Source organism: Rhinolophus sinicus, linkage group LG01 (genome assembly GCF_036562045.2).
Source record: "Rhinolophus sinicus isolate RSC01 linkage group LG01, ASM3656204v1, whole genome shotgun sequence".
Taxonomy (NCBI): Eukaryota; Metazoa; Chordata; class Mammalia; order Chiroptera; family Rhinolophidae; genus Rhinolophus; species Rhinolophus sinicus.
Window position 1 is genome coordinate 197,585,000 of NC_133751.1, and position 15,105 is coordinate 197,600,104.

The 15,105-nt window shown below is 33.2% G+C and overlaps 1 protein-coding gene across 2 annotated transcripts in view; it reads right to left on the reverse strand.

Moving 5' to 3' along the window:
- The window catches only part of CUL3 (cullin 3), a 91,344-nt gene that overhangs the window by 12,102 nt on the left and 64,137 nt on the right, over window positions 1-15,105 (reverse strand). For both annotated transcript variants that reach the window (XM_019753677.2, XM_019753678.2), the window contains 7 exons: window positions 11,193-11,338; window positions 10,273-10,449; window positions 8,903-9,073; window positions 8,221-8,328; window positions 4,605-4,729; window positions 3,867-3,963; window positions 2,238-2,372 (listed from right to left, as the gene is read on the reverse strand). In XM_019753677.2, the coding sequence (XP_019609236.1) occupies window positions 2,238-2,372; window positions 3,867-3,963; window positions 4,605-4,729; window positions 8,221-8,328; window positions 8,903-9,073; window positions 10,273-10,449; window positions 11,193-11,338 (959 nt within the window). The remainder of the gene's footprint in view (window positions 1-2,237; window positions 2,373-3,866; window positions 3,964-4,604; window positions 4,730-8,220; window positions 8,329-8,902; window positions 9,074-10,272; window positions 10,450-11,192; window positions 11,339-15,105) is intronic.

Below are 15,105 nucleotides of genomic sequence, written 5' to 3' on the forward strand. Positions count from 1 at the left end.
TGTGGGTAAACACAAGCTTCACGTGCCTTCTTACAGTGCCCCTGGTTTGAGATACAAACAGCCAGAAGTCTATGGAGCCATAGGAACAGCATTCTACATATACCATTTATGCTCAGATTTCTGGTTTGGGACTCAGCTAACATTTGAAATATTAGAGGAAATTTTCTACTTAATTTTTACCTTCTGCCTAATCACTGCTCATTAGCATCAATGATTCCAAGTTGGTTGAGAAAGTGAAAAGCTTGAACCATTAAATTACTAGCAATTCCAATAATGGCTGTAGAGAATGAATGTATGTTTTTGTTTTTCCCATTTTTGCCAGCTCTTTATAAACGAGAACTCTAAAAACCAACCCCAGCATTTTTCAAGTAGCTTATTTTGCTTAAAATGTTTACCTATGAGAACTGCAGAACGAAACACCCAGGCTGCTAGAGACAATTATACCTGTTTGAAAAGGCTTACCATGCTTGAGTAAGGTACTTGATACTTGCTTAATCAATATTCTTGGGACTTAATCACGTATAACTTGTGCTTTAAAATTAAGGTTATTCCCTAAGTAAGACATATCTGGAAATACGTAACTGCAAAACCTCTTGACTTAGCCACTGACCTAAAATACTTAGGTTTTCAAAACATTTCCTTAAGGAATATCACATAAAAATGGTCACCTCTTAAAATATTATCTTAAATTTAAATTTAATAAGCATCACATGATCTTCATTTCAGTGTGAACCTACCCATTTAAAGGTATGGGGAGAAAGAAAAAAGGTAATAAAAAAGTAAGTATATTAAAACAGTGACTGTAAGGAAAAAAATGGGTGGAGAAAGAAATCTGACAACCAAGGTAGTGTACAATTAGCTTAAGGGCAGACACAGAAATCAATGAAACAGATTCGAGAATCTGAAACAAACCCCACACATATGGTCAATTGACTTCTTTAATAAACAGACTAACGTAATTTAAAGAGAAAAGATGACTGCTTTCGACAAATGATGCTGGAATAAACAATTGAACATCTGTGTGTATGTGTAAAATAATTCTTAATCCTTACCTCTAACCACACACACTAAAACTAACTTGAAATTGATTATAGACATAGACCTAAATGTAAAAGCTAAAATTATAAACCACTTAAAATAAAACACTGAAGAAATTCTTTTCAATCTTGGAGTAGCCAATAATTTCTTAGGATACCAAAAGCAAGAACTGTAAAAAGAAAAATAGTGGCAATTGGACTTAGTCAATATTTAAAAAAACTCTGCTCTTTAAAACATACCACTAAGAAAATGAAAAGGCAAGTGACAGACTGATAAAATACTCAGAGCACATAGATCTGACAAAGGATTTGTATACAAAAGTCACAAAGAGCTTTTAAACTACTCAATGAAGATATGAACAGACACCCCACTAAATAAGACATAAAAGCGGCACATGAAGACATAAAAGATGTCCAGCATCATTAGTCATCAAGGAAAGGCAAATTAAATCCACAATGAGATATAATGATACACCAGCTAAAATGGCTAATATTAAAAAGACTGATAATACTCAATTCTGGAGAGGATGTGAGGCAACTGGAACTCTCCTACACTTCTGGCAGAAATGTAAAATAGTACAATTGCTTTGGCAGTTTCTTAAAAAGTTAAACATACAGCTCTATTCATTACAGCCTCTATCTGATAACTCAAATGCCCATCAACAGGCGTACAGATACAGAAAACATAGTAGATTCATATAACAGCCAAAAAGTGCTATTATATGATTCATTTATATGAAATTCTAGAAAGACAAAACGAACCTATGGTGATATAAAGCAAATCACTGGCTGCCAGAGTTTGGGGACAGTGGGAGGGAATCCGCTGCAAAGGAGTATTAAAATGCTGGGGGTGGTGGTGGTAATATTCTACATATTGGTTGTGATGGTAATTTCACAGGTGCACACATCTATTAAAACTCATCAAATCATGCATTTTAAATGGGGTATGTTTCATTATATAAAATGTATTTATACTTCAATAAATTTCGAAAAAATGAAATGTGATCCCTTACGTGTATAATGTTCATATAGTTCCATAGCCCAATTTGATGCTGTTTTCTCTAATGGCACTCAAAGGTTACTCAAACAATCATAATCATCCTCATGCTCAAATAATAACTCTAAAGGTTATTCAAATAAGACTCAACAGGTGAGAATTAAGAAATACAACTGGCTAAAATTTATATAACCAACCCATACCTCAAACGTGTATTTTTCTCTATTATTAAAGAGCATTAATATGGTCATCTGGAAAGTGGAGACTTGCAGTATGTGCTTCCGTGTATTAGAGCCAGTTACTTGTGCCCCTCCAACACCAACTTCAGATCCATCTTCCTGTTTCATTAAAAAAATATACATAAATAAGATATAATTATCCTCTGGTAACTTTAACAGTATGTTTGAGAAATAAGCCTGGTAATGTCCAACCCCTCCTTTAGAAAACTATGTAACTTATTCCTATACATAAAGAAAATGTTATTAAAAAATGTGTATGTGTGTATATATATGTATGTGTGTATGTACGTATACATACACACACACACAGAGTCTTTATTTAGGACTGTCCTTTTTAAAAATTGTGAACACTTTAATGTCTGAGTAAGTAATGAATCAACAATTCCCTATATTCACAGCTAAAATTATTTTAATAGTACACAATGGGATAGTAAAGGACTTATAAGACATTCCATTATACTACTACTAAAAGTAGCAGGGTTTGGTTTCTTTTTGTGCGATCTAATCACAGTAAAAGATCAAGTAACAGCACAGGATGGGGAAAAATTGCCTCTGCCATCCTTAAGCCTGTTCCTGCTCTATGATTTCAGAAGTACAAAGTAGAAATTTAAGTCTTCAATAATACGTGAATTGTGTTTTTAAAACCATCTGTTTAATAAAACTTTGAAAGGTAACATTATTTAGGGAAAGAAACCTCTCCTTTCAATAATTAGAAACTGAGTTCGTTAGTATACTTAACCTTCCCACTTATACTTAAATATATAATAGTTTTAAAACATTTATTCAACTAAATGAATAGTCAGGAATACTTCCCATTTTAATTAAACAGAGAACTTAGAATGTATGTAGCCTTTTTCAATATTAAAAAAAACTTTGGTGTTACACTGACATCATATAAAACTAGTAAGATTTTAATTAATAAAAAAGAATAAAACTGTTATTTGCTGCCTAGATGACAATTTAGGTATTTTTCTTTAATGTTTTGCTAGAAGCTTTTTATCACTTTTCTATTTTTAAAGTAAATGACTCTGATTTGAGTTACACCAAGCAATAAAAATTAAACTATTAACTCTAAACCTAACAATTTTAGATACAAAAAAGTGATTACTCTTTAAAAATGAAGGCAACTCACTAGTATAGTGCTAATTTTTAAATAATCCCTTTAGTAACATTTTGTACATCTCATAAATGTTCCCGGTTTTGATTTATTGAAAATAAGGATGACAGGAATTGTTGACAATTTTAAAAAGGGACTCATGGCTTTGTATGTCCTCAAATTAATGTTTTATTATTTTATGCAATACTGTATCAAGTCAATTCTTATAAATAAAAATGTGTAATCATCTTACTATTATATACGCCTTAAGGAAGGCTACTGGTATAATATTCATATTATTATCAAATGAAGTTACCAACCGAGGGAACAGAAGTGAATAAATCAAAGCCAAAGTTTCCCCCGTTATAGTATTTCAAACAGGTAGGGAAAAATAACAGAAATAAATAATTTATGCAGGTCAACGAAAATCACAAATCAGTTCTATAGACTAATTTTAAGTTACAAAATATAAATATGTTCAAATTATTAATATTTACCTTTTTAACTGGTCCATAAAAGGTGGCATTGAGATCTGCAGAACCCATGTGATGCTGGAGTGTTAGCTGTCGACCACTGTGTTTGGCTAAGTAAAACCTTCAGCAAATCAAACCAGATTTTAGAGAATTGTACAATTTACATATCTGAAATTATAAACTACAGTATAACAACCCTTAACAAACATATATGTATGGGAGAGTTTAAAAGATAAAGGAAACCTTAGAAATCAAGTTCAGTTCCAATTTTTTACAGAACAGGAAACAAACAAATATAAAAGATGGAAAGGGGGTGGAGAGAGGGAGACACACACAGAAAGAAAAAGACAGAGCTGAGTAACTTAGCTGGATATTATTACATGATAAAGGCAGCAGACTAAATCATCTCACTGGTACATTTTGCCCCTGGCCTGCTGCTCAGCTACTGCTGCTCCGTAAGACCACCTTTCTCCATAGTAACTCAACAATCAATTCGTCCTATGCCAGTGGCAGACATCAACAATACAAAATATACTCCTAACCATGCACTAATGCTGAAGGACATTAATAAAATATTCCTCTGAAAAGAGTTTACGCAATGCATTCTTACATATTAAAAGCATAAAGGATAAATTCTCCTTTTGAACATGTGGTAAAAAATGGAGCATATTCACCCTCAATCAGTGACACTAATGCTCACATTTATTTCAATGTTGGACAATTATTTGTACCTGGAAATAACCAAGTTTGAGCTGTGTTTACCTTCTGAATATCTCGAAAGCATGTCTCGGTGCTGGTGGGATGTTGCACTTTGGTGTGGCTGACTGAGTGGGCCAATATCCGGTTGTGAGCACCCGAACTGTGAGATCAACACCTCCTAAAGATACCTGTGGGAGAGAAAGAGGTGTTCCCCACAAATTAACTAGGATTTGTCAGCTGTTCCACACAGACACAGTGTTAGAGTTCTCAGTCTTTAGCTTCAGGTCCAATATGGAGCAAATAAAACACTACCTTTTAACTGTCCTGGCAAATATTCATAATTATTGCTTAAGACGTTGACTTTCAAGTATTGACCAAGGATAGTTCTGAGCATGTGAACAGAGTGTTACGGTGTCACTGAGAAGTGCAAAGTTTTGGTCCATAAGCTTTTTTAGATAAAATGTTAAGGGGCCATATTAATATTGTTTTAAAGAAAAATCTAGGACATCTTTCCTATCAGCCTTTAAGTATTTTTAACCATCTTAACACACAAACAAAATATTTCTATCTCACTCCCATTTCAAGTACACTCACTGATCAGTATGTTTTCACAAGTAGTTCACATTCTAACAACCTTTGCATTGGACACTGTGGATCCAGTTCTGCATAGCACGAACTCTATAAAATATTTGAATGACTACCTCTACAAAATATATGCTAGCGTTATTGTCACAATTAGATGTTTTCTTCTTTTTAAACAAATTAAATTTTAAGAAAACAACAATAAAGCACATCAATGGAAATTCTTAAGGGTGAATTATTATCTTTATTATTGATATTCACAGCTTGTTCTAAAGCACTATTTCCTTTTTATCTAACCTGGAGGATTGAGCAATACAGTTTTAACAGGGATGAGTATACATATCATGAAGTATTCCATACTCAGATTTCTTCACAAATACGTACTAAATGATCACTCCATTTTAAAGAAACTGAAATGAGGACTCTTAAGATGACACACAGGAGAGATGATCATAGGAGAGAGAGACTCTTAGATGATGAACGGAGGAGGACTGAGCACTGCTGGTACATTTTCAAGCTGGGGGAGGGCTCACCAGCAGGTTCATTCCACAAAAGAAAAGAAAATCTTTTATTTCTTCTTCCTTCTACCCACACATTTTGCTCCTCATCTTCAAGTCTTTCCTCAAAATGCCATTTAAAGGAGGCTTCCCTGACCCCCCCTTCCTTACAGATTTCCTCTGTGTCTCCTAACACCAGCTAAGATGCGATATGTTTACTTGTTTATCATCTGTCCATCAGATTAGAGTGTAAGCTCCATCACGGCAGGGATTTCTGTCTGTTACGCTCTCTGTATACCCAGGGCCTAGAACAATGCTTGGCACAGAAAGCATTCAATGAATTATTTGTTAAATAGAAAAAAAGAAAAGAAAAAACCTCAAAGAACTATTACTTTAGTGGTTTGCATCTTCTCTTCCTATTTTAGTAATATTTGGAAGCCATTCAGCTTCTCTTCAAAGATAGTGCACGGCAGGGGCAAGTACAGAGAAACAGAGATTCTGGAAAAGTCTGTCAGGATATGGGATTTGATGACAGAAACAAAAATATGATAGCGAGGTGGTTATCCTGCCCTGTCCCCATTTTAAAAATAAAAACATGGGAAAAAATGGACAAATACTTAAATTACCTTAACCATAATAAGATCTGTCTAAATAAAATATACCACAAGTATTAATAGAATTTTAAGAAAATACTTACAACTTCTAAAACTGGAAGAGCCACTCTTGGTATATTTTAAAAGGCCAAGCAAATTACAGAGAATCACCTGCTTGAAGACTGGTGCTATTTTAAAAGTGCTCAAAGATTCTGATTTTAGAAAGCTCAAGATTTGTTTGATTACTCTCACTTTTCATCAAATCTTTCTAATATAGGTTAAGGCTTAGGCGACTTAGCATAAACAATGATAAAAAAGCCAGTAATTACATGCAAGTAATGGTCTTACAGTAGTGGAAGCAGCAGCTAGATTAGCAGATATATTAGGTTGGTGCAAAAGTAATTGTGGTTTAAAAGCTTAAAATTGCAAAAACTGCAATTACTTCTGCACCAACCTAATATAACTCTGAGCATCTTGATAAGTACTCTACTTATTATAGTTAACAAATTATTAAACAAATATTCTACCACATAGTGAAGGATACATCTGAATATTCAAAATGAAAGACTGGAAAATTCACAAACTTTTAACAACAGAAAATAACACAGGCAAACAGAATCTAATGAAATCATCATGTTGAACTGTCACCCCCTACCCCCTTTTAAATGAAACAATGGCCACAGAGTGATCAAGACTAAGGACCATAATTTTCATATTAAAAAGCCTTCACTATCATGGACAAGATAATCACACACTTAAAAAAGTAGTAAGGGTGCTGAACCCATCCAGGAACATTTACTTACAGAAGATTTCAACAGAGTATTTATTCACACAAGGTTATTTTCCTATAGCTCTCAATGGGTAAGATCAGTAAAAGAAAAAATAACCAGAAAAAAAAAAATTGTACCACATGAAAATACAATTATATCAATATATGAGACAGAATGAAGTACAAATACCTAACCCATCTAAAAACGAAAAAAAAAAAAAACTATCTAGGAAATCATATTATTCAGTTCCTGCCCACCCAAATTTCTGCAGTATCACAGACTTGTTATCTTTTCTGCTCTCAGCTCTTCTCCACTGTAAAAATTATGAGGCAAATCATCAAATAACTATTTACAATGAGGAGGGACCAAAGTCCCTCTGGGTCAGAATTCCTTAATATATATCCGTTTCTATACAATTAGGTATTTTCACATATTTTGTTTGTGATGAGACTGTCGGACCAGTAGAAGTGATAATCTTATATGTAAATATTAAAGGAAAGACCTCCCAATTGTTTTAAATAGTTGTGATATGTCTTAACTTTTTAAACAAAGTGATACACAGTCACTTGAGAGAGACAACTTTTAAAAGAAAAACTGGAGTTCTCTAAACTTAAGGTAAAGCAGAAAAACAGTTTAAAAAATTCGAAACTTTACTAAATCCTCACAAAACCCCATCAGACTGCAAAACCATACAAGTTACAGCTTACTGTCTTCAGGGAGTCACAATACAAAACCACACTTCTAACACACTAGTGCCAGTGTTTTTATACTCAGTTCATCACCCACAAACCCTGAGGATGCTTCAGGCCCACTCATGTTGATCTAATAGATGAGTATGTAACCAGGACAGCACAATCCTGGGGTAAATTGGAAGTAGGAGTACTAACACTCAGTAAGCTTGCCTAAGCCCAATATTCTTTCCACAATTTAGAATGACTATAACAGCAGAATCATTTCTAGTTATTCAATTTTCAGCATACTATTGCAAGTGAAGAGGATAAACTACGTTTTAGAAGAATAAGCAAAAATATTTTAATATTTTAACATTAATAGTTAGAAAAAGAGGTTATATGGGGGAAAATAAATTTTAAACTACTCACGGACAAAACCTATGTTGTCACTAATGACATTTAAAGAAACGACACCAGCAGTTATTTGATATGTGGATGAAAATGCCCATTACAAGACTACATAAAATTACACATGTATATAAATAGAAATTAATGGAGAATTTTACCCCAGTTGCCTGTAGATGTTGCCTGAACTCATCCATGGTTGTGTTTGAGATGCTCATATCCCTAAACATTCCTTCCAGTTTTGATGTGAACTGACATCCACATTCAGTCTGTGGAAGAAAACCACAAATATAGACAGATAAATAATGGATTTTTCTACGAGAAAACATACAAAGAAATAAACTCTTCCATGTTATTGCCATCATTTCTAAATCTTTCCAATAGTTGCTCTATGCCTGTGGGTACCAAACTTGAGTGTGTTTAAGAATAACCCAAGGATTGTATTTTAAAACGCAGATTCTAAGACTCTTTGAGATTCTAAGAACCTCACTGAAGGTAGGGCCCAGAACTGTTTTTAACAAGCATCTCAGGTGACACAGGTACAGGTGGCCCATGGCCCACCCCTTTGTGACAGAACGATATAGTAATATTCCCCCTGTGCCCCTGCCCAGATCTCCATGAATGTATCCTGTCACACAAAGAAATTCCAGCAAACTCTGAATGTCTCAGAACTTGAACAAATGGTAAATACAGCCTGCTGGAAAAAAAAAAAATAAAAATCTAGCTTTATTTATAGCAGTAAACATTTTAAATCAATTAAATATTTTCCAATCATATGTTGGTGTTCAATCATGTGATACACATTAGTTAAGTGCACTTCATTCCATCTTATATACATCTTACCTTTAACTTAGATATCATATTTTTTTCAGAGTCATCAGAAACACTTTTATTTGTGAGAAGTCTCCTTGCCAAGTGTTGTTTATAGTAACGCTCAAATACATCTTTTTCTTGCATAAACCTAAAGAGGACCATTGCCTTATCCAATATTGTTTCTACTTCTTGTTCTGTTAGCTGCAAAATCAAGTAAAAGATGATTTAATAATTACAAAATTTTAGTTCTACAAAAATAACACCATAGTTCATCTACAGTTTAAAAACAATACTGTTTGACAACAAACAGAAATATCTGGTGAGCTATGTTTGAGCAAGTGCCTCCAACTTCATAATAGCACAGCACAACGCTGCCATCCTATCTAGTGCAGCTTTAGTCAGAGGCTGACATGGAGCTCCAGTCCCTAGATGGCAACCACGGAAATGGAGGCACGAAGTGAGATATGGCTGGATTAAAGGATGACTGAGAACAGACAAAATCAAATTTTACTTGCAAAAAAGAATGCCTTTGAGTAATATGTATGCACGAACTCACACAACCAAAAGACAGATTATTTCATATAAGTTTTTCAAAATCTAAATTGTACAAATAGAAAGGTAAATACTTTGTTGTAATTGAAAGAGCTTAGAAAGTCCCCAGGCCCTTATTTTTAAATTAAGGGCAAGAAAATACTGTGGCAGGTTGTATTAAGCGTATATTAAAAAATAGGGAAGACTAAACAAATGAGTCTTTCCTATTCTGTGTCTTTGGTGATCTTCCTTTTGTTTGTTTCTTCATTATAGCTCCCTGTAAAATCTGTGGCCATTTGTTGCTTTTCCCTTTTATCTCACAAACACTCCAAGATGAAGTCCAAAAGATCAATTTACATGTGATCACAATATTGCATGATTTGATTTCGTTATAATGAATTTCTAAGATCCCAAATATATAATAAACGCTTGAAACTGAGCTTCCGAATATTTAGAAACTATTTTCTGACAGTTACTCTAGTCTATGCCTTCAAATCCTTGGCTTCCAAGTATCACTGAATATATAACCCCCAGAACCAGATGAGATCAACAGTGTCCAGTGCCCTGGGGAGCTGTTTTCAGCTCCTTACTATCGCTATAGCACTCTAACCCTCACAGCGTTAACAACTTTGTGTTTGTTTTTTGATGTTAATTATTTTGATGTCAATTGAAAAATCAAAGTACCTCCGACCATTTCAAATACCTTAAACGATCCTTTCCAAAGATCACAGCACACATTTAAATACAGCAAAGCGCTATTACTTTTATATCTACAAGATTCCCTAATTTTATATCTGATTTCCTCATTTTATGTACAATTTTGTATCTACAAGTAAAATTTAATGTATTTTCAAATGCATTATACTTACCCCTTTGACTCCCTTTTTCAGCTTATCATCAATAAATAATGAGAGGTATTCAGGGGACCTGGAGTTGAGGTTGAGAAAATACTCAAAGTCACCCGCAATAGTCTGCTTAAAGAGCCGGTCATTATTGAACGATTCCTGGAGGAAACGATCAAACCTGCTCTTCAGATCCAATAAGCCCTTTCAAACAAAAACAAAGAAATTTAAGATACACTATAATAATCTTTCTATAAACAATACGCATATGAACATGCATTATTTCAACTTTGCTGGTAATAAACGTGTGCATTCAGTGTTAAACTTATAGATTCTAGATTATTATTTTCAAGCCGATATTTAAACCTTTATTAAAAATATCACTGATGAGAGATGTAGTCTACCTTCCATTTAATGAATTATTCTACTAAAGATGAATCAAAGAACCTCCTCAGTGTTTCTTCTCACCCTCCTTTGTCTTGACCAAATGGGCAAGCCCGAGAAAACAGCTTTAAAAATGTACAAAAAAGCTCATTGTTTATATTAAAATATGAAAAACTTGGAGCTTAATATATTCATATTATTGCTTAAAAGCAAAACATTTTGAAACAAGAAGTATTTAACACATGGTTTTTGTTTTTTTATTCTAACACACTAAAGTATATGAACACTCAGGCATACAACAAAGTAGAAAGAATAATTTTCCTTCTTGAGACTATTTAAACAAGGTCTTCACCAGAATGAAAAGCTGCTCAGTCTGGCTGCCTGTTTCAAGTATACACTCTGGCAAAATTCTAAAATATTTTAGGATAATTATACATATGAGTTTATCACTGGGACAATTAAGTCAAAAACACATAATACGTGGCTTAGTGTAAGTGACCTTTGTAGCACTTGTCAACACAACTTTATCATAAACTTACAGAGCATCCTCTGTATTCACTTACCTGGATATAGTCAACGGGATTCTTTCCTTCACCTTCCTCGGAAACAAGGGCTTTACCTTGCTCCCTCAAATAGGAACTCATACACTCACACATCGTTTTCAAACCATTTGGCACACGACTGAATAACTTGTACATGCAAGCAAGGTCTGCAATCAGAAAGAACACACAAATCAGCTACATTAAAGATTAAGAAATAAATGTGAATCTCTGTTCATGCTGATTTGTGATACTTAAAATTATTTCTCCATTACAACCATTTGCTGACATGAAAAACTACTAAAAACAACCCCCAGAAAAATAAAAAATAAGGAAAAATACGCTAATTAATGGTTATTATAATTTATGAAATAATTTTCAGATGCGATGCTTTGAAAGCATGAATGAAACGTCTCAGCAATTTGAGTTTACATGGAGAAGATGCCCAAACAGTAATAATAAAGCCATAAAAAATGAAAACTGCAGTTTTGAGTTTCTGTACAATTTATCCTATAAAATTCTAATCTAAAACCCGGTAATATTACAAAATGTCTACTGAAAGGATAACTTTATGCTGTAATTTATAGTCAAAATAGTAAGGAAGAAATTTAAAAACCAATTAAAGTCTTACAGGTATTTTTAAGCATGTATATATAAAAAGTTCTATATGAAAAGTTCAAATGATAAGAAATAAAAGGATTTATTTATTTCATTGCATACCATGGGCAAGTTTGTATGAAATTTGCAGCATAAATTCCTATTCTTCATATTTTCCTCAGAGCAATTGCTAAGATTTCCTAGGTGATGTCCTGTACCAGTACCTGTTTTAAAATTGGTTTTTCTAACTACACTGTATTTATTTAGAATGAAAAGGTTGGACTCTGTCCATTTTTTGTATCAAGAAAATGTGGAGTTAAAATACTGCTTTTCCATATGTCTAGCGTTTCTTTGAAATAAGAATGTACTGGGAGATGACAGTGTCAGAACTTTATAATGATATAAAAAAGTTTTATAATCAAGATCTTTTGAAAATGCAGTTAAAACAGCCGTTTCTAGTTCAGGGGCTAGGAAATGTTTTCTGTATGCATCAAATAGTAAATATTTTAGACTTGTGGACCATACAGTCTCTGCTGCTACTCAATTTTGCCATTGTAGGTAGAAAGAAGCCATAGGTAATACATAAAAATGGGCATGACTGTGTTCCAATAAAACTTACTTATGCACACTGGAATATAAAATTTATACCATTTCATGAGTAATGAAATATTCTTTTCGAAATTTTTTCCCAACCAAGCTGGTGGTGGGCCATATTTTGGCAAACAGGCTATAATTTGGCTACCCTGGTCTATATTTATAAGAGCAATTTAGATCCTAAAACTAAAGTTATAATTATTTAAAAAATACTCAGAAGCAAGTTTTACAAAAAAAGGCTTCTAAAATTTGTTTTAGTGACTTGCAAAAGCAAATTTTATTTGAAAATGTTTTCATCGATAATATATGTTCAAAGTAATTTACACACAAAAAAGCTTAGTTTCTCACATTTGGAATGATTTACGACCAAATTTCACACATTAAAAACAGGTATTACAAATACAACAGTAATTTATGGACACATACACTGTACAGTAAATTTGGCATATCAAATACTTCTAACAAAATGGTTCCCAACTTATCTGTTTTGTTCCTGTGTTGTTACAGTTTTGCTTAATTATATGTCATATATTTAATTTTATGTAAATTAATACAATTTCATTGTATTTCACTGTACATAAATATATTGTATAGTGGAGAATGTGAAAGAGAAAATAAAAACTATTTGCATTCAAAAATTAAATGTCATTATTTCTGTACACATTTAATAAAGCAATAAAATGAGGTATCATTTGAACTGAATTTCATAGTACTATCTGCATCTGCTAACCAATCCAATTCCTACTCCATTATGGTGGGACAACTGTTTTTTTCATTTTCTATATTATGAGACATTTGGCTTCATAATAGTGAAGCTGTGCTCCTGACCTATTCTTGACATACTGCTCAAGAGCAGGGTCTAGCAAAATTAAGAAATTTCGCAATCAGGTGTCTAGTGGAAAGACAGGAAAATTGAGGCCAAGAGTTTACAATTTAATTTAGAATCAGATAGCTGCTTACTTGCTGAAAATATTAAGTGTTACACAGTAAACTACAGTAAGTAGCTATTCTGCTATTTCTTCATTTATGTACCTATTAAGCACTTGCCATATGTGTCAGGCATACTTAATGCCTTTAACCCAAGTCTCCATGGAAGTTAGAGACACTGAATTCAGGCATGCCCAACCACCTCTCCACCAAACATTTCATGGCTCCTAATCTCCAGTCCATTTAATCTTTCCTCTCCTACCTCCCTCTCTCCCCTCAAAGTAAGAAAGCATTAACTCAATAGGTAAATAGTACATTAGAAAATTTATCAATTCTCATTTTGTTTAAGTAGAGAAAATGATTTTCATAAAGTCCGAATGTGCCAGGGACCATTTAGATCAGGGGGTCTTCAAACTGCAGTCCATGAACTAAATACAAATACAGCCCACTGTCTGTTTTTGTACAGCTCATGAACTAGGAATTGTTTTCACATTTTTAAATTGCCGAAAAAAAAATCAAATGAAGTTCTGACTTTTTTTTGAGTTTTAGAAACATAGTCAAGTTTAGTCACTTGTGTTATTGTCTATGTATAGCTTCTCACTACTACAATAGACAAGAGTAGTTTCCTATATGGCTCACGTGCCTAACCTATTTACTATTTGTCTCTTTACAAAAAAAAGTTTGCTAACCCTTCACTTAGGCCTCAGCCATTCAGAGGATTATTTCAGAAAACATGACAAACATACTTAACGATGATTGTTTTGTTTTTCACTTTTATAAAAAAAGGTTTACCAGAAGGGTCTTTTAAAAACTCACTTTCTCTGGTTTAATAAAAGCAGGAAATTTATGTACAATTTTCAGGAACTTATCATATGTATAGAAACGTAACCATTTCAAAACACAAAGCAAGGATTCCATTAGAGGAAGCATGGAACAACCTCTCTTCCCACCATCTTTCTTTTCTCTTCTCTTACATAACCTCCTTTCTTTAGAATTATTCACTTAATGTATTTTTTTTCATTCCCTACCTAGTCATGACCCCAAAAGGCAGTATGTGCTTCTTTTATAAGAAGTGGCTAAAATATTGCTAAGACTTCATCTAAGAAGCAGGAGAATAGCAAGAATACCATGTTTGTTTATTTTTTAATACCATGTCAGTGATTTATAAAGTCATGGTTTTAAAGGAAAGCTTCAGAAATTAAGTACGAGAACAACATCACTGCTATTCTTTTATTTATTTCTTCTAGGATACAAAATATTGTTTTCAGGAAAAGGTAAATAGCCAAAATGAGTAAATGCTACCATTATCTCAAAATGTTTACTTTTAATTTTACGCAATTCACCCCTCTCCCTTTTTGGTCTATAACTTGAGTCCTCCAAATCAATCTACTCAATTATTTAAATGTACCGACCTGGAAGACACCTATTTTTGCATTTTTGGCACCCTTAGCACCACAATTAACTCTCACAGGAAAGCCTACAAAAATTTTAAGATTAGAATTTCAGATTTTAAAAGAATCACAAAAACTACAGGAGAGTATGTAAGACTATATAGAGAGTCCAAACCCTCTAGTATATAAAACCAATACAGAAATAGATGAGGAGCTTGTTGGCCTCACCAACATTAGATTTATCTTCTGGGTTAAGAAAAACAAAGTAAGGAGACTGTACCGTTAAATGCTGTCAAAGTAGCTAGTGATAAATTAATGATACATACCATAACTTCTTGAAAACTGACATTCATAATCTATTTTAATTATAAGAAAATAAAAATATTACTGCTGAGACCTTGGTAGAACTATAAGGATTTTATTTTCAA